Source organism: Cucurbita pepo, chromosome LG16 (assembly GCF_002806865.2).
Source record: "Cucurbita pepo subsp. pepo cultivar mu-cu-16 chromosome LG16, ASM280686v2, whole genome shotgun sequence".
Classification (NCBI taxonomy): Eukaryota; Viridiplantae; Streptophyta; class Magnoliopsida; order Cucurbitales; family Cucurbitaceae; genus Cucurbita; species Cucurbita pepo.
In genome coordinates, this window is record NC_036653.1 from 7,406,929 (window position 1) to 7,431,664 (window position 24,736).

The window sequence follows — 24,736 nt, forward strand, 5'->3', positions numbered from 1 at the left end:
TTTATTCGGCCCAATCCATGACCAAAAGCTGTTCGGGTTCCATGCCTGTTCGCACGTGCCTCGCACTACCTCTGCGTTTTTCCTTCGACCAATCTCAGCCGTCCATTATCAGAGATCATATTTGCACGCCCTCCCTCCAATTTCCCTTTCCACACTTTCTTTCTTTTCCTCCGAGAGAGTTGGGAAAGAAAAGCTTCAGAGACTGTCGCTGGAAAAATCCGCAACCCTAATTCGAATTCTGCAGGCCGCTGAACCAGAGAAATCAAAGGTTTGATCCTTCGTTTTTTTTTTTTTAATTCTCTTACGAAACAGGTTTTGTAGAATGTCATTTCCAGTATTTTTCCATCTTTCTTACCGCCGAATCTCTCTGTTTTCTAATTTAATCGCCAGTTTCTCGCTTGATTCTTTCTCCTAATTTTTTCCGGTTTGTTTTCTCTTCATCTANTCCGGTTTGTTTTCTCCCTCATCCAATCATCCCAAAACTGAATTTCTGTTTTTTTTTTTTTAAATAATTATTTTAAAACAATTTTCTTTTTGTTTCCAATAAATACANTAGAACTTCATTTCTTTTGAATCATCTGGATATAGATGGGGATCCTTTTCTTTTTTTAGAAATTGAGTGTTAACGTTCTGATTTGGGATGTGAACGTAGAAATATTAATGGAGAACGAGATTAACATTGTCGATGGCGGGGCGTCGGGGGACGATCCGACCACGGAGGATTTTTATGATTTTGATCAGCGGGAGAACGATGCAAAGGTCGCGGAGCTGAACCAGAGAATTGAGGTTTTGGAGCGTGAAAAGAAAAATTTGGTTGACGAAAATGAAGAATTCAAAGATAAGGTTAAAAAAGTTTCAGTGGAGATTGAAGGATTGAAGAGTGAAGAGGGGTCGCTGAAAGAACAACTGAAAGAAATGGAGAAACAACTTGAACGTTCTGAAGAGGGAAATAAGGTGTTAGAATCGGTTGCAGCGAGAGCATTGGAGCTTGAGACTGAGGTCGCTAGGCTACAGCATGATTTGATATCTGCAATGAATGGAGCCGAAGAGGCAAATACCGAAGTTGTCGAGTTGAGGAAAAACTTGGGGGAAAAGGGAGAGAAGGTTGAAGCTATGGAGGAACAGTTGGAAGCCCTGAAGAAAACAAAGGTGGAGAGTGAAAAGAAAGTCAGAGAATTGGAGAGGAAAGTTGGGGTGTTGGAGGTCAAGGAGATAGAGGAGAAGAGTAAAAAAGTTCGAGTGGAGGAGGAAATGAGAGACAAAATCGAGGCGAGGGAGAGGGAAATCACCAGTCTTAAGACAGTTGTTAAGGATTTGGAATCGATGATAACAAAGAACGAGCTGGAGTTAGATAAGTGGATCAAGGAGAAACTTAACGTCGAAAAGTTGTTGAATGAGTCGGAAGAGAAAACGAAAACGATCGAGTTGAATATGGCTCAGTTGCATCAGGAAGTAGAGGAAGCACACAAAGTCATTAGTGGATTAAAGGAGAAAGCAGTGAATGCTTTGAATGGAACTGCCGAGGAACTCAAGTCAGCTTTCGAAGGTGCAGAGAAGGAATTGAACTCGAACTGGCCTGTAATTGCAGGTTCGACTGGAGTCGTTGCTGGCATAGCTGCACTAGCCTTTGCTTTGTATGGGAGGCAAAGATAAATCGTGATGCTACAAAGGCAGATAGTTGAGGGTGGAGGCTTAACACAGAATATAGCCAAAAGGGTAAGGTTCATGAACTGTATATCTGCTTCAGTTTTGTTAGATATGTTTGTTTATTTGGTGGTTTTCTCCAAGCCAATAAGTACTGGTTGGCGCTAAATTTTTGCTTCAAATGTTCTTCTGAAGCCAAATCTTGTTAGTTAACCAATTTAGTTCAATCCCACTGTTATAGATGATTAACCAGACAAGTACTTGAGCTATACTTGTCTCTTTTAGCTTGGTTTCTTGCATTTCTGAGTTGTTTTCAATGCATTCTTGCATGATATGCCAAAATTTGGCAAATTTTGAAGTGCCCCTTTTTGATTGAGTCTCCACTGCCTCCACCTTCTCAATTGATTATGTTATAAATGCACCAATAAAACAGCAACAGCAGCAGATGAAACCATGAGAAGCAAACAAGCTTCTGCTCTGCTCGCTCTCCTTTTCACTTTGGTTGCTGGGCTGCTTTCTCACAGCCTGGTCATCCCTGTATTCTCCATAACTATTCATTCCTGACCTGAAAAGCTATTACTCTCCCAACAGGTTTCACATTCTTTTAAGTATCACCATAGACTGTCATAGTAGTGACTAGTAGGCTTACAACATTGCATTGCTGGCTCACATGGCAGCCCTATACCACCATCACACGGCTATGGAGGAACACCACCACATTATCCCACACCAAACCCTTCGACACCGTTGAAGCCTATGTCCGGTGGTGGTGGATACGACAATCCTCCATCTTCTAGAAGAAGTAATCCACCAACCACCTTTGTTGATTTAGGCCCTTCAAGCATTCCAACTAGTATATATTGTCCTCTTTGGCCTGTTATCACGGTTTTAAAACATGTTTACTAGGGAGAAGTTTCTACATTTTCATTAGAATGTTTTGCTCACTTTTTCAACCGACGTGGGATCTCACAATCCACCCCTCCTTCGAGACCCAGCGTCCTCTCTAGCACTTGTTCTCTTCTCCAATTGATATGGAATCTCAAAATCTACCCCTGTTGGGGCTAGAGTCCTTGCTAGCACTCATTCCCCTCTCCAATTGACGTGGGATCTCACAATCCACACTCTTTGTGGTCCAGCGTTCTCGCTGGCACTTGTTTCTCTCTCTAATCGATGTGGAATCTCACAATTCACCCCTTTTTGGGGCACAACGTCCTCGTTGGCACACTCCTCGATATTGTCATCTTTGGGCTATCCTTTTCGAGCTTTCCCTCAAGGTTTTTAAAACGCGTATGTTAAGAAGAAGTTTCCATATCCTTATAAAAAATGTTTCGTTCTCGTCTTTAATCGATGTAGGATCTCATAAAATCTCAACTTGCTCTAGGCGCTTTCGGACCTTTCAAGAGGACTGCTACGTGCCTCAACTCTGTTAGAAGGAAGAAGTACATTCAATAGCCACGTAATCCCCAAACCCCAAATCTAATGAATGTCCACGTGGTCTCCATTAATTGGGCATTTATGAAATTTAGGGCAAGCAGCAGCAACGGCATTCCATGTTAACCTTAAATTACGCTATATTGTGGTGGGAACCCGACACGGCAATTGGTGTCGTTTAAAACAGAATAAATAAATAAATATTTTATTAATTAAATTCTTTAACTTACTTTCTTACCAATTAAATCTCACCGACACCAACTCAATGTCCGACAACCTCCCCCTTCCGTGATTTTAGGACTAATTTTACCCCCTCCTTTTTACTGTTCCTTTCATTCACCTTAAATATCTTTTTTACCAAAATTACAAATCTTATATATTCTAAACATTCTATTAATTTACAAAAATAAAAATTTTATATTTCATGTAATATATATAAGAATGCTACTTCAATGACCTAAAAATTATAAATATTTCAAAATAAAAAAGTCAAATAAGATTAATTAAATATAAACAACAATTAAAAGATAGGGACGAAGAAATTTGAAAATAACCCAAAAAAAAAAAAAAAAAAAAAAAACTGGTAATTATAAAAGATTGGTAGTCATAAAAATTTGCATGCATGATAGCAACGGCTGCTCCCATTTCCATATATATCTATCAATGCCATTCTTTTGACTTATAAATTAAGAAACTAATCAATTATTTATTTATTTATTAATAAAAACAAAGTAATTAAATGGACCTCCTCATTAAACCAACTTCCAAACACTTTTTTTTTCTTCTATTTTCTTTTTGCAAACCAAATATAAATATATAAATGTAACACTCATTTTAATTTGGTAATAAACTTTAAAATTACTCATTTTTTGTCCATTTCTAAAACTAAAATTTTCATAAAAAAAAAAATAATAATAATGGAAAATAAAGCTAAGATTTCCTTGTATTGAATCTTATGATTAGGGTTTCAAATTTGTAAAGGTGTATTTATATAAAATAGTTTAATCATTTGTCTAATCATAAATATAAAATAGTTCAAAATCTTTTTACCTTATACTAAAAATATTAAAAATATAGAATTTTTTTATCGATTTTGTAATATATGAATATAATATTTTTTATTTGAAGTTTAGATGGTAACCTTTATTTAAAATTTAGGCATAATTTATTTATTAGGGGAAAAAATTGAATTTTGTACCTAAATTATATTATTTATTTTTGGTATTAATTGAAAAATTGAAATAATCAAACAAGGAATCCTTTGCCTCCGGCGTTACAGGCAAACAAGGAATCACAGTGTGTCGGTGGCAAATGGACACCCAATGGCAGATCCGTAAATAATAGTAAAAAACAAGGGTAATATTTCAAAGTTCCCCCGCGTTCCCGCGGCATTATTTCTGGACTCCATTTTTATTTTTTTTCTTAATACTTTTACCAAGGTTAAATTATTAAAAATATTTATAAATTAGATTAAAAAAAAAAACAAATTATTGGGATTTAGGGTATTTTGAGATTTAAAATTATTCCTTTTATATTTCCCAAAAGCATAATGTGTACAGTACTCATAAATAAATAAATAAATAAATAAATAAAATAAAATAAAATAAAATAAAAAAGACATAAAAGGGCAGTTGGGCATAGCTGGTGAGTTCGGCAGAGTGCGAACCCGTGAGTCTCTCTGAAAAAAAAGGCCCGAGTATCTTCTCTTCGCCTTGAATGGATTCCCCACCACGATGAACTTCTACATCTCCACCACCGGCATTAAGAAGCTCACGATTTCCAACTCCGCCGCTCTCAAGCCACCGCCGTTGCCGCCGCCTCCTCCTCCTCCGCCGTCCACAGCGCCTAATCGTAGAATCTCCACTCGCTCAATCTTGCCTCTCCTCCTCACTCTCGCAATTGTTCTCCCGTTCTGTTTCCTCCGAATCGCCTTTTTCGTCCTCGAATCCGCCGCCGCGTGTTCCTCCTCCATCGGTAACTTCCTCCCCCTTCCCTCCGATTAAATTACTACTTTATCCCTTAACTGTTTATCCTTTTGCAGACTGCTCTGGATGGACGCTTTTCAGCGGAAATGACGACGCATCTTCGGTTACTTCTCTCCCTCTTTTCCATCTTAATTTCGAATATACCCCTAAGCTCACACTCCGCTTTTATTTATTTTTTTTTTTTAATTTCCACATTTTACGTTTCTCCAACGACTTCATACTCTTTCCTATAAACTGACAAATGCATTTATAGTACCATGAACTTGAATGCATCTTCTACATATGGAAATGAATTTTTTTTTTTTTTTTTAATTTAAATAATTTTAGATAACCATTTTAATCTTAAACTATCATATTAAATTCGATTTTGTTATAATCGTATACATTTTAAAATATATATATATATATATTTTTTTTTTTTACTCGAAAATTCCTCCAATATTATATATTGAGTTTAAACATCGTCGTTGTAAGGTTGTAAATATTGTCGACTAACCTTTTTATTAAGATCAATCGATAATTGCTTTCAATTTACTCGATTTCATTTTTTTTTTTTTTTTTTTTTGATTAAAAAAATGGAAATGAATTGTTGTTCCATTAAGCAGTAGGCAGCTTTTGGGACATGTGGCTACTAGCTAGCAATCATTTGATTTTGGTCCACTTGAGCTTGGAAAAATAAATAATATTGTCTTCTATTTCAATATCTTTCAACCCCACGTCGCTTTGATTGTGATGCCTCAATCAGTGTTCAAGAAAAATTATCCCTTCAAACAGAGAAAATGATTATGTTTACCGAATGGGTCCTAGATGTGACCGTCCAAGCACACCACTAACTCTTTTGACCGGTTATGTATTGTTGTTAGCTTCACGATTTTAAAACGTGTCAATTAGGGAGAGGTTTCCACATCTTTTTAAAGAACGATCTCTAGGGCCTAGCGTTCTCGCTGGCACTCGTTCCCTTTTTCAATTGAGGTCGAACTCTCCAATACGTTATTTCTAGTACACCGCCTCATGTCCATCCCTTTTGGGGCTTAGTCTCCTTGTTGGTACATTGATCGGTATTTGGATTTGATACCATTTGTAACAGTTCAAGCAAGCCGAGTCCACTGCTGATCGATATTGTTTTTTTTGAGTTTTTATTTTTGGATTTTGTACCGACTCTGTATTTTGGTTTTGTTCTTGCTGTGATTATGAATGACAGAGACTGAGCGAGGAGTTCTTGAGATTAATGGTGGATTCAAAGGAAAGTGGGTCTGTGGGGAGTGGCGATGGAGATGGAGTGGGATCCTTCAACGAGCTTGTCAAAGACATGATTTCTAAACCACAGGACATGAGGGCCTTCGCATTCAAGACTAAAGCTATGGTAATCCTCATATCATTCTGTTCCCTTTAATCAAACACAGGCCCTTCATTTGCTTATTCACATCTTCCATGGCAGCTTCAAGCTATGGAACAAAAGCTCAAATCTGCCAGAAAACGTGAATCTGTGTATTGGCATTTAGCTTCACATGGCATTCCAAAGGGCCTTCATTGTCTCTCTCTCAAACTAGCGGAAGAGTATGCTGTTAACGCCAAAGCTCGAGCTCGTTTGCCACAGCCCGAATATGTTTCTCGCCTTACCGACCCCTTCTTTCGTCATGTCGTTCTCTTGACTGATAACATCCTTGCCGCTTCTGTTGTCGTCTCGTCCGCCGTTCGGAACTCGGCCGACCCCAGAAAGCTGGTCTTTCACATTGTCACTGACAAGAAAACATACACCCCAATGCACGCCTGGTTTGCAACCAATTCAGTTCATGATTCTGTGGTGGTTGAAGTTAAGGGACTGCACCAATTCGACTGGTCAGAGGATGTCAACAGCAGAGTTCACGATATGTTCGAGATTCATCGCTCGATCTGGAAGCGTTACTATAATGATTTCAGAAAAGCTAACTTTGGGTTTGATGGGGAAGATCAAACACAATTAGATGTTCTTAGCCCCACCAGTCTCTCCCTCTTGAATCACCTCCGCATTTATGTTCACGAGGTAAGCACTTAGATAGTCATTCCAAATAGGCACGACGTATTAACTGAACTTTGTGCATATGATTTGTTCACCCCTTGATTTAAAGCTACAAATGTGTCTCATTCAGCTGTTTCCAGATCTGAAGAAGGTCGTGTTCTTGGACGATGACATTGTCGTGCAACATGATATGTCCTCTTTATGGAACATGGACCTTGGTGGCAATGTTGTTGGCGCTGTCCTTGATTCTTCCTGTGGCGATGGTTGTTGTCCAGGAAGAACATACAGTCATTACCTCAACTTCTCCCATCCTTTGATATCATCAAACTTCAATCCCGATCGCTGTGCGTGGCTCCACGGCATGAACATTTTCGATCTCGAAGCGTGGAGAAAGATGAACATCACATCCAAATATCATCAGTGGCTCAAACATGTTAGTTCCCATTCTTGTAATGCCAAATGAAATAGAATAATTATAGCTCACCCTTGACAAACACTGCTATTATTTTACAGAATCTCAACTCTGGATTGGCATTGTGGCTTCCAGGGGAACTGGCTCCATCCTTGATGGCTTTTGAGGATCATATGTATCCCATTGATTCATCATGGCATGTAGCTGGATTAGGTGAAAGACCCTTTAAGACAATAAGCAAGGAGATCCTCCAAGACGCTGCGGTCGTTCATTTCAGCGGTCCAGCCAAGCCGTGGCTCGAGATCGGGTCACCAGAGGTACGAAACATATGGCATAAACATGTAAATTTCTCAAATAAGTTTATTAGAAGATGCAGAATAATGTAGCGAGGAGAAGGAAGTTGTCCAAGTTTAGAACTAAAACTATTCATTTACATGGTCTAAGAGGGAAGAAGGCTTAACCCGCCTTCAGTCTCTTCAGATTAATCTCGACAAAAATATGATAGTAATAGAATCAGAGTTTTAGAGAATATATATTGTATATTATATTTTGACTTCGTATGAGCAAAAGATTGGGATAACATTATTCAATAACGAACGGATAAGATTAGATATCTTAATCAAACTCTACATAATCTCGAGTCGATTTGAAACGATTTTTCCTTTTTTAAGCAGTTAGAAAGAGAAAATCATTTAGATCCGATCTTGTTCTTGTTTGTTCTTCGTGTTTTGATGGGAAAGGCATCTAATTGCGCACTATAAGTAATTGGGAAACAACCTTACAAATTTTGTTGTTATTGTTGTTTGGTTGGTGTGTTGAAGACCTATTGGAATGAGAGCTTTTTGGGTATTGGCAAAGTGAAAAGGACCCACCGTTCATGGTGTTCTTTTGGAAGAGAGAAAGTGGGGGGAGGATGTTGAGTAAGATTTTGAATTACTATATGCACCAAAGTTTGATTAGACAACTCAATATATTGTCGTATGTCGTAGGATCGTGTGGTTTTCTCGTAAGATTGATCGAGAATTCAGGTGCATTGAACTCTTATAAGTAATTTAATTTTAAAATCTAAATGAGTTAATTAAAAGTTGTCGTAATACCTTAATTTTAAACCGTTACAATTACAACCTTTTCCAGTTGAACAGTGATTTATTAGAATATAAACGACATTAAATAGAATAATCCTGATGTCACATCACCCTTCTATAAATGGGTTGACGATAACAAAGGAATAAAATAAAAGTATATTCTAAACTTTAGCGTTACATTTAGAAAAATATCAAAATAACTTGTAAACTTATATAGTATGGTCTCGTGTCTCTCAAATCTTATATTATGAATATCTTGATTGCTCTAACCACCTCTATGAATCGAGGAATCGTGATATGATAACTAAGAAAAACTTAAAGGAAATGAAAATTACTACCTATACAAACAAGGTCCACATTCCTTTTCGGTGGCTCAATCATAAGAATTTCATGATTAAGCGTACTTTACTTAATCAATTCTATGTTAGGGGCCGCCTGAAAATTGCAAAGAGTAAGTAACACGGCCATGTCGCAGAAGATTTAAGAGGAATCTCGAGGTCATCCATGTTGAATCGAGATTCCAAATTCTAATATAAATTCTGGGCATGAGTTGTTACGATATTTCACAATACATCCAGTAAATTTATAATTTGGGTCGAGCATGTATCCCAACAACTACATCAACAAATCATAACCCGAAACGAATAAATATCACAAATACAAAAAAAGGTTTTATAATATATATAAAAAGGAGTCTATGTTGAGGGTTTTGATTGTAGCATGAAGCATAAGAACACTACACAAAAATAAATACCATGAGATTATCTCAGCCAGAAGCAGAGAGCTTCAAAAGGCAGTTATTATTTGACATCCTCGGTAGTTGGTTGGTTGGAGATTGAGAATAATAATAATAATAATAATAACAACAACAAGATTTTTGTGTTTTTTTTTTTTTTTTTTTTTTTTTTTTTTTTTTTTTTTTTTTNGGGGCAGTGAGATGGTCTTGATGGGCGTAATGGGTGTCGGAATCCATAAGCCCCACGCCGCCATAGCTTCTGTTCTCCTCGTACTGCCCTCCTCCCACTGTCTCATACGTTCCCCTTTGCATCATGTTCGTTTGTTGCTGTTGTTGTATTCTTTCATGTTCAGCAATCTATTAAAATCGAACTAAATTTACGTGAGCGATGTTATAAATAATGTTACGTATCAACATAATTGAAATAAATTGAGTATTTTGTTCTCGAGGGATTTGTGTTATCGAGGAGAAAAAGGTGAAGAATTTGACCTGTGCTTGCAGATAGTTGTTGTGATTCTGAAGCTCCATTTCCTACACCGAGAAAAAGTCAACGTTTTTTTTAAGTATCTGAACAATCATTCCAAATAGTCTCGTATATATCGTGTGTTATATACGTACCCTTTTTTGCATGAATTCCATCTCTGCACACAAGGTTTCGTTCTGCACACAATCAAAACGGTCAATTTTGAACCCGAATAAATTTTAAATCGCTATTGAACTCAAACGCATAAATATATACAATTTTAACACGAAACGTGGAAAGTTAGAACATGGGTAGTAACAAAAACAAGATTACGGGATTCGAACACAAAGACTTCCTTACGCTCGAATGTAATGAATTGAATCTAATTATATCAATACGTCGAAGCAATCGAGTAAAAGGGGAGACCTTTTTAGCCCTAACTTTGCTGATTCCTCTCTCCAATCTGCCCTCCAAGCTTTTCAGGTCCTTTAAAGACAATGAGCTGAGTGCTTCACCAAGAATATGCCTGAGAAAGATGAAATTAACACCGTAAATTCATACAAAAGTTACTTTTTTTTTGTGTTTTTCGGAACCGAACCTGTTCGAGTTTTGAATCTCCCGGATCTGTCTCTTCAGCTTCGATGCTTCTTGCTGGTAAAACTGTAAAAAGAAAAAATTCATATTTAATTGTTCATCTGTGTTTTGAACTTTTTTGTTCCTTAAAAAAAAAAAAAAAAAAAAAAAAAAAAAAAAAAAAAAAAAAAAAAAAAAAAAAAANTACCTGTACATTAGCTTCTGCAACTGATAATCCAGAATTGGAAGAGTCAGCAAATGCTTTCTTGTACCTTTCAATGGTTCCTCTAACACTGTAAAAATTGTACTCATTTTTAACCATTCATTCACAAATATATTACCCACAAATTTAATAATAAACTAAAACATTATGTTAAATATAATTATATAAATACTTTAATATTATATAATATTATATATAGATAAAAGAAAGAGAATCACAACTAATAAAACTGACACGAGGGATTCCAAGAAAATGGGTGGTGGCATGTGATACCTTAATTTCGTCGACCATGATTGCAGTGTGAACAAACATCCCACATTATTTTATATTTCTTTTCATTTTTCTATTACCCTAATCCCTAATCTCCATTTTCCCCCGAAACCCGAAAACCCGAAACCCTAAATTCTAAATCCTCCTCGCTCAAAACCCTAATTTCTTCCTCAATCACTTCAATTCTCGGACAAATCTATGCCCTAAAACACGATTTTCTTACATTGAAGCTTCCTAGATACCCGTAAAAACCGTAAACTTCAAGCTTAATATGTGTAACAGACGAATCTCACTGTTAGCAGATATTGTCCATTTTAGCCCGTTACGTATTGACGTAAGCCTCACAATTTTAAAACGAGAGTTAAACTGTACAACCGAGGTGGGATCTAACAAAACGTCTTATCGACGCTCTTGTCAAAAGATTTTAAGCTATTTGTTTGCATCAATGAGAGGCATCATAAATGGGTCTGATGGGTTTGAAAATCATTAAAAATGGAGGGAAAAAAAAGGGTCTAAATTAGTGATAAGGGGGAGAGGATCGAAGTTTCATAGAAATAGAATGATTCTCTCTTGCATTGCAAAAGAAAATGAATTACACACACTTTCCCTTCCACTCTCCCAAACCTAAAATCAATAATATTTCAAATGGGATTTTTCAAATTTTCCCAAAATAATAATAATAATAATGAAAATACAATAATTTCTTGTCGGATTTGATTAATATGAATATCAGTAGTGAGTTGACTGAAGCTAAATTGGTATAGAGAGAGAGAGAGGGAGAGATTGAAAGGCATGAAATATGAATATATGAAGAAGAGGAAGCTATTTACCAACTTTTTCTATTTCTATGCTACAAATTAAAGTTTGAGAGGGCAGAATGGTCCTTCCACATTGCAAGAAAATGGTATTAATATTATTCATTTAATTATTGTACAACTCACAAAAAATACTATTTTCCATCTTTTTAATTATTCTAATTACTATTCATCCATTCTCAATTTTTTTTTTTTAATTTTTAAAATTTGTTTGTCATAATTTGATCATTTGTGTGGAAAATTCATTAATTTCTACTCTAAATAAGAAATTAATTATGTTTTGTATTAAACCCTAAAAATTCAAAACAAATATCATATAAAAAGAAAAATTGAGTTTGATTATCAAGAAAAAAGTAACGAGCATAGCTCACCGGTAATTGAATTATAGCAATTCTCTTAAGATCGGAGGCTAAAATAATAAATTGAAAGCTTAGAAAAACAAATTAAGAAGAAAAACAAAAACCCAGATAAAATCAAACGCTATCTAACAAACCCATTTGAAAAAAATAAGATTTTTGCAAGCAAAGTTGAGCAAGAACATTAAAAGTAATGGAAAAAGGGTGAAAAAATGGAAATAATGAGGGCGATGACACCATCATCTGGGACAGACAGCTTAGGGTGACGGATTATAGATGGATGACATTTTTAGGCAACAAAAACCCTAAAAACATGGATTCATTAATTTCCTCAAAAAAAAAAAAAAAAAAAAAAAAAAAAAAAAAANTTAAGGCTAAACCCTAAGCTTTAACCATAGATCTGTGCAGCTGAGATAGAAATGATTAATTTATTTGGTGTTTGAAGGAAGAATTTGAAGTTGTGAAACCTGTTATTGGCATATTCATAGAGACGGCCACGAGTGGAGAAGACGATGAGGGCAACTTCAGCATCACAAAGAACAGACAACTCGTAGGCTTTTTTAAGCAAACCATTTCTTCTCTTGCAAAAGGTGACTTGACGATTTGTGGTATTTTCAATTCGTTTAATTTCAATCTTACCTCTTCCCATTTTTTTGTGGGAAGAGGCAGATCCTTCTCCAGCTTGGCTTGGGAACTCCGTGGCTGAAATCTGAACCAAAGAACACACAAAAATAAGACATGGGTTTTGGTTTTGGTCACTAGATCTGCCACAAAATCACCTAAAGATTCAAACTTTGAAGATGGGGTTTCAAGATTTTGAAGAAAACAAACCTGGGTGAGCTCAACTTTGATGGAAGAACACCAACAGAAAAGGGGGATCAGATTTTGGTGAAGGGTATGGTGGAAAAAGGTGTAGGGTTTGGTTTATTGGAAAAGTATTTAAAGGAGAAAAGTAGATTGAAATTGTTCATATTGCCATTTTGTTGGTGTGAAATTAAAGAGGGTTAATCAAGCCCTTAATCCAACTTAGCTTTTAATAAGAAGGAAGATCAGATTAGAGGAATTAGGGGAAACAAAATTATAGGGAGAGAGAGTGTGTGTGTGTTAGGGTTCCCATTTCTTCATGTTATGGGTAAAAGTTTAAGAAGGGGTACCCCATAAAAGGTTCTCTCAAAAGTGACCCACAAATTGGTTGGAATTAGACCTTCTGTTTTACTCATACAAACCTACAAAACCCTTTATCTCTTATGTATGTATATGAGAAAATAGCCTTATTGGGTATTGTGAGATCCTACCGAGATCCTACCTCGGTTGGAGACGGAAACGAACTATTCTTTATAAGGGTATGAAAACCTTCTATATCATACGTGTTTTACAAACTTGGTGAGGAAGCCCGAAAAGGAAAGTCTAAAGAAGACAATATCTGTTAACAGTGGACTTGGATCGTTACAGTTATGGTCTCATTGGAAGATTCCTCCACTATGTTGAAGATGAAGCTCAGTATTTCAAGTTAATTATATCAAATTAGATTAGAGAGGAAGACGAGTGCTAGTGAGGACGCTGGGTCCCAAGGGGGTGGATTGTAAGATCCCACATCGGTTGGGGAGAAGAACGAAGCATTCTTTATAAGGGTTTGGAAACCTCTCTCTCTCTAGCATATACGTTTTAAAAACGCTGAAGAAAAGTCCGAAAAGGAAAGCACAAAGAGGACAATATGTGTCGGATATGGGTTATTGAGGTTAGACATTGTATTCTTGATTTAAAACTATTTTGAAATAGATTTTAGGATATGAAATTAATATCCAATAAAGAGAATTCTCACTCTATCCATTTATATATAGAGAGCTTTTGAAGGTGTGAAAAGAGAGAGGCTATAATTGATAATAAAGGTGAAGTATGAAGGGAAAGTTGCTTCAAAATATGTCTTTGTATAGATGTCCAAAAACAAGTACATTTAAATCCTATTTTCACTATTTATATATTACTATGTTTAAGTATTTTATTATAATTAGTATGCGTTTTCAAATCGTGATAACGGTGGGCTTGTGTTGTTACAAATGATATCAGAGTCAGACATCGAGCATTGTACCAGTGAGGACACTAGCCCCGGATTGTGAGATCCCACAAAGCATTCCTATAAGGGTATGAAAATCTTTCCCTAACAGATGATACGTAACGAGCAAAAACGGACAATATCTACTAGCAATGTGTCAGTGTGCTAGATATTGGGCCCCTTGGATTGTGAGATCTCTGTTGGATAAGGGAACGAAACATAGAGCCAGACACCGAGCGGGGGGCAACAAAGATGCTCGACCCCTAGATTGTAAGATCTCGGTTGGAGAGGGAACGAAACATTCCTTAGATAAATGTATAAACTGCCTTCTACAAACTTGTAGCGTTTTCTATCAAGAAAAATAATCTTAATTGATATTTTTAAAGTAGGTAAATAATAATATAGTACTAATAAAGAAGGATGACTTATTTAAAAAAGCACCAAATAAAAATTCCAAATTTATTAACATATAAGATTTTATTTCCAACATTGATATTTTTATCAACATCATACAATTAAATCATTCAACATTATGCAGATACCAACATTCAATTCTCCGAAAGGACACACATAGGTTTCAACATAAATAAAAAATTTGTCGTAAGAGATGGCGATAGAAATATAGGTTTGTCGAACAAGATGACGATGACGATAGGAACTCAAGATCATCGTTAATTTAATTTTCAACCCCCAAAAGAATATCTTCCAAAGTAAAATAAGAATCCTATGTAATTTCCTGTTCATCTTCTTTATTTCTTTCTTGACTTCATTATTCACATATAGATATATATAGATATATATAGATATATATATATATATATATNATGCAGCTTTCAGATACTGAGCTGCAAAATTGCCATTGAAAGGGTCCTTATTTTGTAGGGTCAAGTATCCATGAAAGGCCATTATCCATCCTTGATTTGGTATCCTATTTTATGACCCATGTTTTGATTCTTCATTTTTTTGGTCACCCTTTTGAATTCTTCCCTCTCACATACCCAACTTCAATTTTTACCATTTTCTTGTAAACCCAAATGAAATTAGGCCATTAGGGAAAACTACCTATGCAATTATTCCCGCTATTCCTCTTACATCAAATCAAGTTTCATCCTCGTTTTATCGTTTTTTAAAGGAGACTTCTGTGTTTGTGCTAATCGGTTATTAATGACTCAGTTGAGTCAGATATTCATTGAACTGTGTTGGCTCGTGCATCAGTGGAGTGAAAGTTGAAGTTACCAAACCTAGTCAGATTTTTAAAAAGGTTTATTTGATTAAATACGATATAAAATTTTGATTTTTGACTTGTGGGTATCGTTTATTTTTTCGTGAAATAAGATTATAAGTATATATAGACTTAACGAGTGCATTAACGGCTAAATTATGCTCAAATTGGAGTAGTTTAGGAGTGTGAAATAAAATGAATGAAATACATTGGGAGGGGACAAAGACTGACAGTACTAGGAAAGGAGAAGTATAATATAAAAGGAAAAATAGAAGAGGGATTTGTACAAAGGGAGAGGAAAAGCATCCCCCTTTGTCAATGTTATTACATGCAGCTTGTTAATTAAAGCACTATGAAACAGGTGCATGCATGCTTCTCTTTCCCCTTTATTTTCTCATCAATTTCATCAAAATTCAGAGTCAAAATCAAACAGCTTTGATTTAGGGAACAAACTTCAACATTCAAATCTCAATTTCAACAAATTTTAATATGTTAGGATGAGTGTTTTGATGTTAAATTTGTGCCATTTTTCAATATTTTGATGCTTTGATCGAGTTGGAGGATATTTGTATGATTGAAATTGGTTTGTTGATTCAAATCTTTGATCCATTGGTTAAAGATATCTTATAACAGCTCAACCCTATCACTAGCAGATATTGTCCGCTTTAGCCCGTTACGTATCGTTTTCAGCCTCACATTTTAAAGCGCGACCGTGCCAAATTTGAAACTGTAGAGGGCGATTGATTACTTTCAAAGTTTCTAGTGACAAGGACACGTCGAACTTCAACCCTTTCGAGTTGGTCATGATGCAACAACCTCAGACTCTCCGTACCATTGCTTTTGAAAGGGTCTTGTCCCATACATTGCTCTTTTATGACGAAGTAGTACATGACTATCAGATCTATTTCATATGCACGAGCACTTGTAGTGAGGAGCAAACTTGGAAGGGTGCAGTTGTAGAGTCGACTAAACGTCGATCGCATCTTGATATGAACCAAGAGACATCAATCATATAATATACTTCAATGAAGATGTGAAGAAAAGGTTGTCAAAATTATCAAAAGATGTTTCAATTCATGCTACATTGAAGAACATCTTTTGATAATTTTGACAACCTTTTCTTCACATGTTCATTGAAGTATATTGTATGATTGATGTCTCTTAGTTCATATCACGTCTACTTCAATTTCATCAGTCATTCGTGTCAGAATTCCTGAAAATATTTTAGTATATAAAGAGTTCCGAATCAAAATAAATATGAAAAATAAAAATTACAATAACTATTTAAAAGGGAAAGAGGATGGAAAAAAAATAATAATAAATAAAGAAAAAGAAAAAGATAGTGGAGAAAAGGTGAGCATAAAGTAAATACAAATGTAATTAAAGATGAAAATGACGGTGAAAGATGCCAGACTCCTTCAATGTTTACTACCTAATATCATGAATTCCACATAATATAATGTCACAATCATACCAGGTAACCTACCTATATTTAACACTAATTTTTTAATTACAAAATTTATATCTATTTAATCGTCTTCAAAATTGAAACTTAGGGCTCCAATAAATCAATTTATTTTTATAAATTTCAATTCAAATTTCATAAACATAATAAATATGAAATTAAAAGTTTAGAGACATTGACCAAATATACAAATTTCAAAAGACAAGGAAGACGTACATATGAATATATGTCAGGTCAACACACGAGTGGTAATTTTTTTTTTTTTTTAAGTATTTGAAAAATAGTTTTCATAATTTGAAATTGTATTATTGATCTTATTTTATTGTCTAAAATAAGTAAATACCAGAGATTTTAACCATCAAAACATACAATTACACTGAAATTTTCAAATTATAAAAGTATTACCATTAAAGAAATCCAAAAGCAAGTGGGTTGGTTAAGTTGGATTAACCAAATCCAAAAACACGGGAAATGACATGTCGTTTCGTAACCGAAGCTGTAAAAACTTGGACTTTGCGGCTAATAAATGAAGTCCAACACGTGGTCATGTCGACCATGTTCCAAAGCAACCGGTAGGAAGTGAATGGCAAGACAAGACCGACATGTCGCATCCTACTTTCTCAAGATCGAATCTTTGGATTGGCTATCCAAGCCCATTCCTTTTCAATCACCATCCAATTATTTATGCACTGAGACCCAATTGCAGAAGCATTCTTCACCACAGTAATTTCACAAAGATAAAAGTTCAAAGATTCTTTTACTGGATTCAAACATCAATATGAACATTGAATATTGAAGAAAAAACAAGTAAAAGTAAAACACAATTAACTTTCGGACACATTAAGTAAGTAATGAATCAAATAATACGTACTTCTATTCGTTCAAAAATCACAATATTATTCTAATGTTTCAAAACTTAGTATATATTGAATGAAAGTTTGATATAGTAATGACATGTACGACGTAGCTATAATTATAAGATTTAGCTAGATAAAGTCGAGGAAGGAACAAAATTCAGACTCGGAAGGCAAAAAGGAAAGAGAAGAAAGGGAAGGTATATACCTACAAACCTTTTCTGGCTATAAATGCAAGTTGGAATGGTTGAAAAGCATGGAAAGGACCTTATATTCTTCTACCTTTTTGTTTCATTCCATCCATTGATCGACTTCCTTTGAAGTTTGTGGATTTTGCTTGGAGTGCGGGTAAAGAACAAGCTGGAACAGACATTCTTTACCTTGCTTAATTATTCAGCTTCAGAATTATTGCACTTCCCTATAAACCCAACCTTCTTCCTTCATTTTCATCATCTTGAAAGAACAAATACTCCAAAGTTTGTTTTGCAGCTGAACACAACAAAGATTTAGTTCGTCAGAGATGGGTATTCTTGGAGCTATGGCTAAACATTTGTATACAATAATTGGGTACAAACTAATCTTTTGGGGGAATGTCTCTCTTAACTTTCAAAACCCAAATATCTTGTTGTTTTATGTCATTGTTTATCATTACCTTGCTTGACAAATTTAGGCTTCTCCTTGATCCAGGCCTGGCGTGATGCTTTTTTTTCCCTTGTAAGTGCACATAAGCCATTTGCATTTAAATCTTGTGTCCTTTTTCATGGCTGCAAGAGATGATTCATAAAAGGTTAATGCATATGAATGAACAGATATGCATCAATTAGAGCAATTGAGAGTCCTTCAAGTCTTGATGACCGACAATGGTTGAGTTATTGGGTTATATACTCCCTCATAACCCTCTTCGAACTAACATTTTGGAGAATCCTGGTTTGGTATAATTCTAGTACTTAATACACAAAACTATTCTTTGAGGCTCTTCTTCTTCTTCTTCTTCTTCAAGTCTACATTTTAAAGGCTATGGGATGGCATGCAGGATTCCACTTTGGGGATACATTAAGCTCGTGGCTTGTTTATGGTTGGTTCTACCAATTTTCAATGGGTCAGCCTATATCTACGAGAATATAGTGAGGAAATATGTTAAGATTGGGGGATATGTGAATCCAAACTATCCAGAGAATCAAAAGAAAGTTCTCCAGATGATGACTCTGGATTCTAGGAAATCAGCGGAGCGTTATATCGATAGATATGGACCCGATGCATTTGAACGAGTTGTCAAAGCTGTAAGCTGCCTCTATTTATATTCAAATTGATGCTATAATACTTAAAGATATCTATGATGTTAATCCTGTTAGACTTGATTTTGTAGGCTGAAAAAGAAGCAAAGAAACACTGAGAAGAAATCCTTCTACGATGAAGTTGAAGAAAAATGGATGATTTAATATTTACAAGGCTTGAGTAATGGTTGGGCTCTACTAATACGATTTCATGTTGTGTGCTTGTATATTGTGTATTCTGCACAAGAGGGAAAACAATCAAGGGTGCTTGGTTTTTCTGTGGATAAGAACTGTAAAAAAACGAGTTCCTACCGAACAATAATGTTCTCCTAAATTCCAGGAAATCAATTGAGACAAGTAAATCCTATATTCTTTTTCCCACAAAGTTAATAAAGGATGGTCTAATTAAAATAAAGAAGCAGAGATGATATGAGGAAACCAGTTGAGACAGCCTAGTCTATCTCATCCAAGGAAAAAAAAAAAAAAGAAAAAAGAAAAAAAAAGTGGTACGCACAACAAGCCCAAATCAATTTGTTCGATAAAGTCATAACATAAATATGCGATCTCCAAATATAAAGCCCATATAGTCGATATCAAAGAGAGATGAAAAATAAAAGATTATGATTCTAAACGAATAGGACTTACTCATTTGCTTGCGGAGTAAGATGATCTGCAATTTGGATTAGTCCTTTCCGTCTTCTTACAGAAGTGATAACACTTTGAGCACCTTGAGGTTCAAGTGACGATAGCTGAATGGCTTAAACCTGTAAGCAATTGACGTATCAAAGATGGATTACGCCGTTAAAATTTCAGATATGATGAGACAAAATTGTTCCACTTTAAGAGAAGCTACCACATACATTTTTATGAAATATAACTAGCATTAAACAAAAAATATCCAAACCAGGGATAAAGACAAATTCTACTGGTCTTCGCTGTGAAGTTTTTTATGCTTCCCTCTAGCGTGCGTACAGAAAAAAGAGAACAATCCTCAATCTCATTCAAAAAGTAAAATAACAGCGTCTCTTAGATCAATAAGCAAAAAAACTTCCAATAAGCCAGGGCAGACAACTCAATTAGAGGCTGGCAAGTGTTCTACAGCTTGTCCTCGAACTCGGAAAGTGGGGTCATCTGTTCCTTCAATCCCTTCCTCTTACGGATATCAGCAACCAACTGTGCAGCTTGGGAGCCACTTTCTAATGGATCTGAAGACATCATGTCCCAATGGTCAAACACACACTGAGGGAAAGCCTGGCCAGAAGTTGCAGCTCTCAGAGTGCTCGAGAATCCGAACGACTCAATGACAGGGAGATATGCCTTGATGTTGTAGAGAGGGGTACCAGGCCTCTGCATTTCCTCGAACACATGTCCACGCTTCTGGTTAAGAACACTGTAAATACCTCCCAAAGCTTGCTCCGGGGCCTGAATTTCCACCAGGTACACTGGCTCAAGAAGTCTGGGTTTGGCTGTCAACTGAGATGCGTAAATCACCCTCCTAGCTGTGGGAATAACTTGACCACCTCCTCTGTGGATGGCATCAGCATGAAGAACCACATCACACACTTCAAAACAGATGCCTCTCATGTTTTCTTCAGACAACGCACCTTCTTTAGACGCCCATTGGAAACCTGCCACCACGGAGTCCTTGATTTCATTCAGGTATTGAACTCCCTTACACATATCAACCACCATGTTGGGGCCAGTAGTCTCAGGACCAAAGCACCAAATCTTCTTCGCGAGATCCTTGTCCCAACCAAACTCCTCCGCCAAAATTTTAGACCGAATTTTAGGATCATCTCGTGGGCCTATGCGACCATCGTCAATAGCCTCTGCCAGTCCTTCCTCCAGGGGTCGTGCTTCCATGTACAGACGATTGTGTTTGTTGGGGGATTTGCTCATCACTGTGCGGCATGACCTCTCAAGGACAGTTTCACGGAAAGAGACAACAGGGTCAGATTTTATGATTTCAGCTCCACCCATGAAATCATCTTGCAAATCCTTCAGACAGATCTCAAGATGTAGCTCTCCAGCACCAGCGACAATGTGCTCACCAGATTCCTCCATGGAACACACGACCATAGGGTCTGACTTAGCCAAACGTTTAAGGCCTTCCACAAGCTTGGGAAGATCAGATGCCACCTTACACTGAACAGCCACACGCACCACAGGAGATACAGAAAATTTCATGGCTCGGATTGGATGAGCATCAACTTCCTTCTCATTTGTCAGAGTAGCATTCTTGGTGATAAATTGATCCAACCCAACCATGGCAACCGTATTACCACAAGGCACATCCTCCACTGTTTCTTGCTTCTTTCCCATCCAAATGACAGTTCTCTGGACACTCTTCACATACAAGTCTTTCTTCTCTCCAGGGACATAGTTTGGACCCATGATTCTAACTTTCAAACCAGTTGAAACCTTCCCAGAGAAGACACGACCAAAGGCAAAGAACCTGCCCTTGTCCGATGCAGGAATCATCTTTGATACATAAAGCATAAGAGGTCCCTCAGGGTCACAATTTCTGATGGCACTAGCATAAGCATCGTCTAGTGGACCTTCATACAAGTTCTCAACACGATACTTTTGTGCCGTGGCTGGGGAAGGGAGATGAAAGATCATCATTTCCAAAAGAGCACTGCTAGCTGGGAGCCATGTTTGCATGACTCGCTTCATCAATGCTTTACCCATAAGATCCTTCTCTTCAGATTTCATGACAACTCCAAGCTTCTGCAACATAGGCCATAGCTTGTCCTTCTGGTCATTCATGCAAGTAGCAATAATCTGCTTGATAGGTTCATAGCAGAACTGAACAAATCCACGCTTGCATGTTCCAGATCCAGTGTTCTTGCTGGTCCATTTCTTGGTGGCAGGGTCGAAGAAGTTCTCGCCCCAAAGCCTCTCCATCATTTTTGACTCATCCACTCCAAATTTAGAGGCGTACATCTTTGCAAAGTTGGTCAGGGTGAAAGCCCAACCGTGCAGACCAGCAGAGAAAGCAACTGTTCCCTTCTCAGGGTACACTTGCACATCACCAAGAAGTGGATCCTCATATGTAGCCATGATCACATTAGCATTCTCAATAACTCTCTGGAAGGTCTGGTAAGCCTCTTCGCCGTCTACTTGAAGCTCAAGGAAGCACCTGTCCATCTTGTTAACAGTCAACACAGGTCGAATCCTCTCTCCCAATGCCTGACGAAGCACTGTCTCCGTTTGGACACAAACACCTTCAACACAATCCACCACCACAAGGGCACCATCAGTAATACGTAGAGCAGCTGTAACCTCAGATGAGAAGTCGACGTGCCCAGGCGAATCGATAAGATTGATAAGGTACTCATTTCCATTCCTCTCTCCCTTGTAACTCTTCAATGATTCATCAGACATTTCGTAGTAGAGGGAGATTCCAGTCGACTTGATGGTGATACCCCGTTCTGCCTCATCTTGTCGGGTATCTGTCATCCGAACATCACCCGCAACTTCTTGAGCAATGATACCAGCAGCAGCCACAAGAGAATCTGTAAGAGTGGACTTCCCTGAAATGCAAAAAAAAGGTGGGGAGATAAAATAAGGGCTAAAAAGGATGTATAGTAACAATTCATAATTAGTTCGCCATGCTCTTAAAACTTCCTTTTCAATGTCAATGCTCATACTTCATATCAATGAGAAAATAGCAAGCCTATCAATAGTTTTCCTAGGAAACATGGTATGAAATTACAAAAGAGGAGAAGAAAGCCAAACAAAATTCTTCTAGTTTTTGTAGAGATCAGTGAGAATATAACGGTTGAGCAGAGGATAACAAAATTTACACCATGAGAGAGTCACAACAAATCAAAATTAACTCAACTCGATTGAAAATTAGGTTAAATTACGTAAAAAAAATAAGAGGGAAAACAAAAANAGTACCGTTTCCAATAGGCCTGTGCACGCGCTAGAAGTATCTCTAAGGAAACAAAATTTGGGTGCGTAACTTTATATTTAATGTCCAGCATAAATTTTTATATCGTTCTCTAAATTCACATTTGAAAAGCCTAAAAAATAGTTCAATTAGCATATCTTACCATGATCGACGTGAGCAATAACAGACATATTACGAATGTTGTGTTTATAGTCCATAATCCGACGAAGCTCCTCGGCTGTAAACTTCACCTGAACACATAGAAGATTACAGATTATTAAAGTGAAAAAGTACGTTGCAGATCGTCAAGAGTAAGCGTACTGACCATCTTGACAAGTCTTCAAAATTCACGACGTCCGCGGATAAGAGATTTTTAACTGTAGGGGGAAAAAAATGTATACGACTGTTAAAAGATTAAATAATCAGAAATAATCAGGTCAACAGTGAAAACAAATTTAACTATTATCTTCAACATAATATCAAAAGAGAAAATCTCAAGATATAGCATAGCAAACTCTCCAGCTTAAATCTCATTATTCTAACATTAAAAAAAAAAAATAATAACCATAACCTGAACGAAACTACTCTAATTACGCATCGAAACAATTCTTTCAATTACTCAATCCATCGAATACTAGTAACAACCAAAACAGATCTCGAAAGAATTCATCGAATATAAACAAGTGAGCAAACAGATCTCATTATCACCAAACCTACAGAAAGAGCGCAAGTGACGAACACGAATACAGATACAATTGCAAATAAATTCAGCTGAGAGAGAGAGAGTGCTCACGAGAAAGAAGAGTCTGAGAGACGATGAAGGGAGAGCAAAGGAAGAGACTGTCTCTTTGAGCCTCCACAAAAGAAAAGTACAGGCGCCGAAACAGCGGGAGTGAGAGAAGGAATAAGAGGTGGTGGGAAGTGAGAGCGACGCCGAATATGCGGTATCAAAGAAGCATTTCCTCTTAGCGCCATCTAGGGTTTGCGATTGGGCTGGGCCACCAAGTCCTCTAACTGAAAATTGCAAAAGTAACCTCTTTCACTTTTTCTTTTCCTTTTTTTTGCACATGTAGCGTATTTGTCATTTGGTCTTACTTTTGACCATTATTTGCAAAATGGTGCCCTAATTTTATGTCTAATAAATCTCTAAATTTAATTAAGCATTAATTGAGTCTGTATTCAATTTTATGTCTAATAAGTCTCTAAATGTCATATCCCCTATCCAAGGTTATATACTGTATGAACCGTTGTTACTCTCTTGCTTCCAAGGTTATATATTGTGAGCCGTTGTTACTCTTTTGCTTCCAAAGTTATATACTGTGAGCCGTTGTTACTCTTTTGCTTCCAAAGTTATATACTGTGAGCCGTTGTTACTCTCTTGCTTCCAATGTTATATACTGTGAGTCGTTGTTGTTACTCTCTTGCTTTCAAGGTTATATACTGTGAGCCGTATTATTACTCTCTTGCTTCCAAGGTTATATACTGTGAGCCGTTATCGTTACTCTCTTGCTTCTTGCTTCCAAGGTTATGTTGTTACTCTCTTGCTTCCAAGATCAAGATTATATACGGTGAGCCGTTATTGTTACTCTCTTGCTTGCTTATATAACGTCTCTTTCGAAAATCTCTCTCTACCCTTGTTTTTCTAAAACCTTCTCTTAAACCGAGGTCAAAGGTAAAATCTCTCTCTGCCATCGTTTTTCTAAAACCTTCTCTTAAACCGAGGTCAAAGGCTCGAGCATACGTCGCATGGTCGTAGGCGACACAAGAACGAATTGACTTAGCTCACTTGTCATTGAAAAGTGAGTGTCGCACAATCGCAAGTCCGCTGCCATTAAGAGTACGATTGTGACAAGTGGTATCGCAATTAAAAATAACACAGTTTAAATCAAGTTTGATTCATGTTTTTCAAGTTATTTTTCATTTTAGTCTCTAATTTGAAAAACAACCCACACCTGTAATTTGCTTTCGACAATTGATA

General features: G+C 36.6%; 5 protein-coding genes across 6 annotated transcripts; 3 read left to right on the plus strand and 2 right to left on the minus strand.

The window, feature by feature from the left end:
* The first annotated feature begins 129 nt into the window (after window positions 1-129).
* Window positions 130-1,995, plus strand: LOC111776998 (peroxisomal and mitochondrial division factor 2-like). Its single transcript, XM_023656431.1, has 2 exons — window positions 130-268; window positions 653-1,995. Exon 2 carries the CDS (start codon window positions 661-663, stop codon window positions 1,651-1,653), a length of 993 nt encoding a protein of 330 aa, XP_023512199.1. The 5' UTR covers window positions 130-268; window positions 653-660; the 3' UTR covers window positions 1,654-1,995.
* A 2,681-nt stretch (window positions 1,996-4,676) lies between these two features.
* LOC111777754 (probable galacturonosyltransferase 15) lies at window positions 4,677-8,061 on the plus strand. The gene is made up of 6 exons (XM_023657472.1): window positions 4,677-5,049; window positions 5,117-5,163; window positions 6,262-6,423; window positions 6,499-7,083; window positions 7,190-7,492; window positions 7,573-8,061. Exons 1-6 carry the CDS (start codon window positions 4,809-4,811, stop codon window positions 7,855-7,857), a joined length of 1,623 nt encoding a protein of 540 aa, XP_023513240.1. The 5' UTR covers window positions 4,677-4,808; the 3' UTR covers window positions 7,858-8,061.
* Window positions 8,062-9,054: 993 nt separating this feature from the next.
* Window positions 9,055-13,067, minus strand: LOC111777074 (agamous-like MADS-box protein AGL1). The gene is made up of 9 exons (XM_023656511.1): window positions 12,824-13,067; window positions 12,460-12,701; window positions 10,537-10,621; window positions 10,354-10,415; window positions 10,182-10,281; window positions 9,911-9,952; window positions 9,782-9,823; window positions 9,488-9,649; window positions 9,055-9,171 (listed from the first exon to the last, which is right to left on the minus strand). The coding sequence occupies exons 2-9, from the start codon at window positions 12,639-12,641 to the stop codon at window positions 9,055-9,057; spliced, it is 792 nt and encodes a 263-aa protein (XP_023512279.1). The 5' UTR covers window positions 12,642-12,701; window positions 12,824-13,067.
* A 4,946-nt stretch (window positions 13,068-18,013) lies between these two features.
* On the plus strand, window positions 18,014-19,227 carry LOC111776772 (HVA22-like protein f). Of its 2 annotated transcripts, none has more exons than XM_023656124.1 (5): window positions 18,014-18,153; window positions 18,274-18,300; window positions 18,396-18,518; window positions 18,620-18,866; window positions 18,953-19,227. In XM_023656124.1, exons 1-5 carry the CDS (start codon window positions 18,107-18,109, stop codon window positions 18,977-18,979), a joined length of 471 nt encoding a protein of 156 aa, XP_023511892.1. In that variant the 5' UTR covers window positions 18,014-18,106; the 3' UTR covers window positions 18,980-19,227. The 2 variants fall into 2 exon arrangements, with proteins under 2 accessions (XP_023511892.1, XP_023511893.1); XM_023656125.1 differs by having other exon boundaries at window positions 18,063-18,153; window positions 18,257-18,300.
* Window positions 19,228-19,721: 494 nt separating this feature from the next.
* LOC111776770 (elongation factor 2) lies at window positions 19,722-23,706 on the minus strand. Its single transcript, XM_023656123.1, has 4 exons — window positions 23,552-23,706; window positions 23,084-23,135; window positions 22,922-23,009; window positions 19,722-22,396 (listed from the first exon to the last, which is right to left on the minus strand). Exons 2-4 carry the CDS (start codon window positions 23,084-23,086, stop codon window positions 19,956-19,958), a joined length of 2,532 nt encoding a protein of 843 aa, XP_023511891.1. The 5' UTR covers window positions 23,087-23,135; window positions 23,552-23,706; the 3' UTR covers window positions 19,722-19,955.
* Window positions 23,707-24,736: the final 1,030 nt, after the last annotated feature.

Bases quoted from the DNA above. Each gene is read 5' to 3' on its own strand.
- LOC111776998 (XM_023656431.1), top strand. From the start codon at position 661: ATGGAGAACGAGATTAACATTGTCGATGGCGGGGCGTCGGGGGACGAT.
- LOC111777754 (XM_023657472.1), top strand. From the start codon at position 4,809: ATGAACTTCTACATCTCCACCACCGGCATTAAGAAGCTCACGATTTCC. The intron at 7,084-7,189 runs GTAAGCACTTAG...TGTCTCATTCAG, and splicing joins TCCGCATTTATGTTCACGAG to CTGTTTCCAGATCTGAAGAA. The intron at 7,493-7,572 runs GTTAGTTCCCAT...ATTATTTTACAG, and splicing joins ATCATCAGTGGCTCAAACAT to AATCTCAACTCTGGATTGGC.
- LOC111777074 (XM_023656511.1), bottom strand. From the start codon at position 12,641: ATGGGAAGAGGTAAGATTGAAATTAAACGAATTGAAAATACCACAAAT. The intron at 9,953-10,181 runs GTCTCCCCTTTT...GATTGTGTGCAG, and splicing joins GCAAAGTTAGGGCTAAAAAG to AACGAAACCTTGTGTGCAGA. The intron at 9,824-9,910 runs GTACGTATATAA...TTCTCGGTGTAG, and splicing joins TGGAATTCATGCAAAAAAGG to GAAATGGAGCTTCAGAATCA.
- LOC111776772 (XM_023656124.1), top strand. From the start codon at position 18,107: ATGGGTATTCTTGGAGCTATGGCTAAACATTTGTATACAATAATTGG. The intron at 18,154-18,273 runs GTACAAACTAAT...TCCTTGATCCAG, and splicing joins CATTTGTATACAATAATTGG to GCCTGGCGTGATGCTTTTTT. The intron at 18,867-18,952 runs GTAAGCTGCCTC...TTGATTTTGTAG, and splicing joins TTGAACGAGTTGTCAAAGCT to GCTGAAAAAGAAGCAAAGAA.
- LOC111776770 (XM_023656123.1), bottom strand. The intron at 22,397-22,921 runs GTAAGATATGCT...TTTGCATTTCAG, and splicing joins TATTGCTCACGTCGATCATG to GGAAGTCCACTCTTACAGAT.